At 34.9% G+C, this 461-nt stretch overlaps 1 protein-coding gene across 1 annotated transcript in view; it reads left to right on the top strand.

Annotated features, from left to right (window-relative positions):
* LOC107642915 overlaps positions 148-461 on the top strand; it is a gene marked incomplete in the record, with an annotated part of 6,369 nt that continues 6,055 nt past the window's right edge. Inside the window, 1 exon segment of the mRNA XM_016346422.2 lies at positions 148-355. Within this exon segment, the coding sequence (XP_016201908.1) occupies positions 293-355 (63 nt within the window).

The raw sequence follows: 461 nt of genomic DNA, 5'->3' as shown, positions 1-461 counted from the left end.
CACTATTATTATTATATTAGTAAAATGTTTAAATTTATTATCTTAATCATCTTAACTATGTAAATGTGACTAGATAATTCATAACTGTGTAAAATTTTTTAATTATTTTTTTTATCAAAATTAAACTCTCCAACATAATTTCCAAAACATTTTTATTATCTTTTTGAGAGTCCGGAGCAGACACCAGAGCTAAGTTGAAAGTTTGAGCTGAGGAAGAAGACGACGAAGGAAGTGAAACATTCAGAGAGAGAGAGAGTGTGGGTGTGATTGATCCACTCACACACACGCTGTCATGAGGAAGCGGGATTTGGCCATTCTCATGCTCTCCGCATTCGCCATTTTCTTCTCCCTTCAGGTTAAACCCTAATCCCTTACCCCTTACTCCTTACACTCAATCCCAATTTAATCTCATGTTCAATTTCCATTTTTTTGGTCCCTTTTATATTCGATTGGTGCCAAAC

Source organism: Arachis ipaensis, chromosome B05 (assembly GCF_000816755.2).
Source record: "Arachis ipaensis cultivar K30076 chromosome B05, Araip1.1, whole genome shotgun sequence".
Classification (NCBI taxonomy): domain Eukaryota; kingdom Viridiplantae; phylum Streptophyta; class Magnoliopsida; order Fabales; family Fabaceae; genus Arachis; species Arachis ipaensis.
This window is presented reverse-complemented; position numbering and strand designations above follow the sequence as displayed.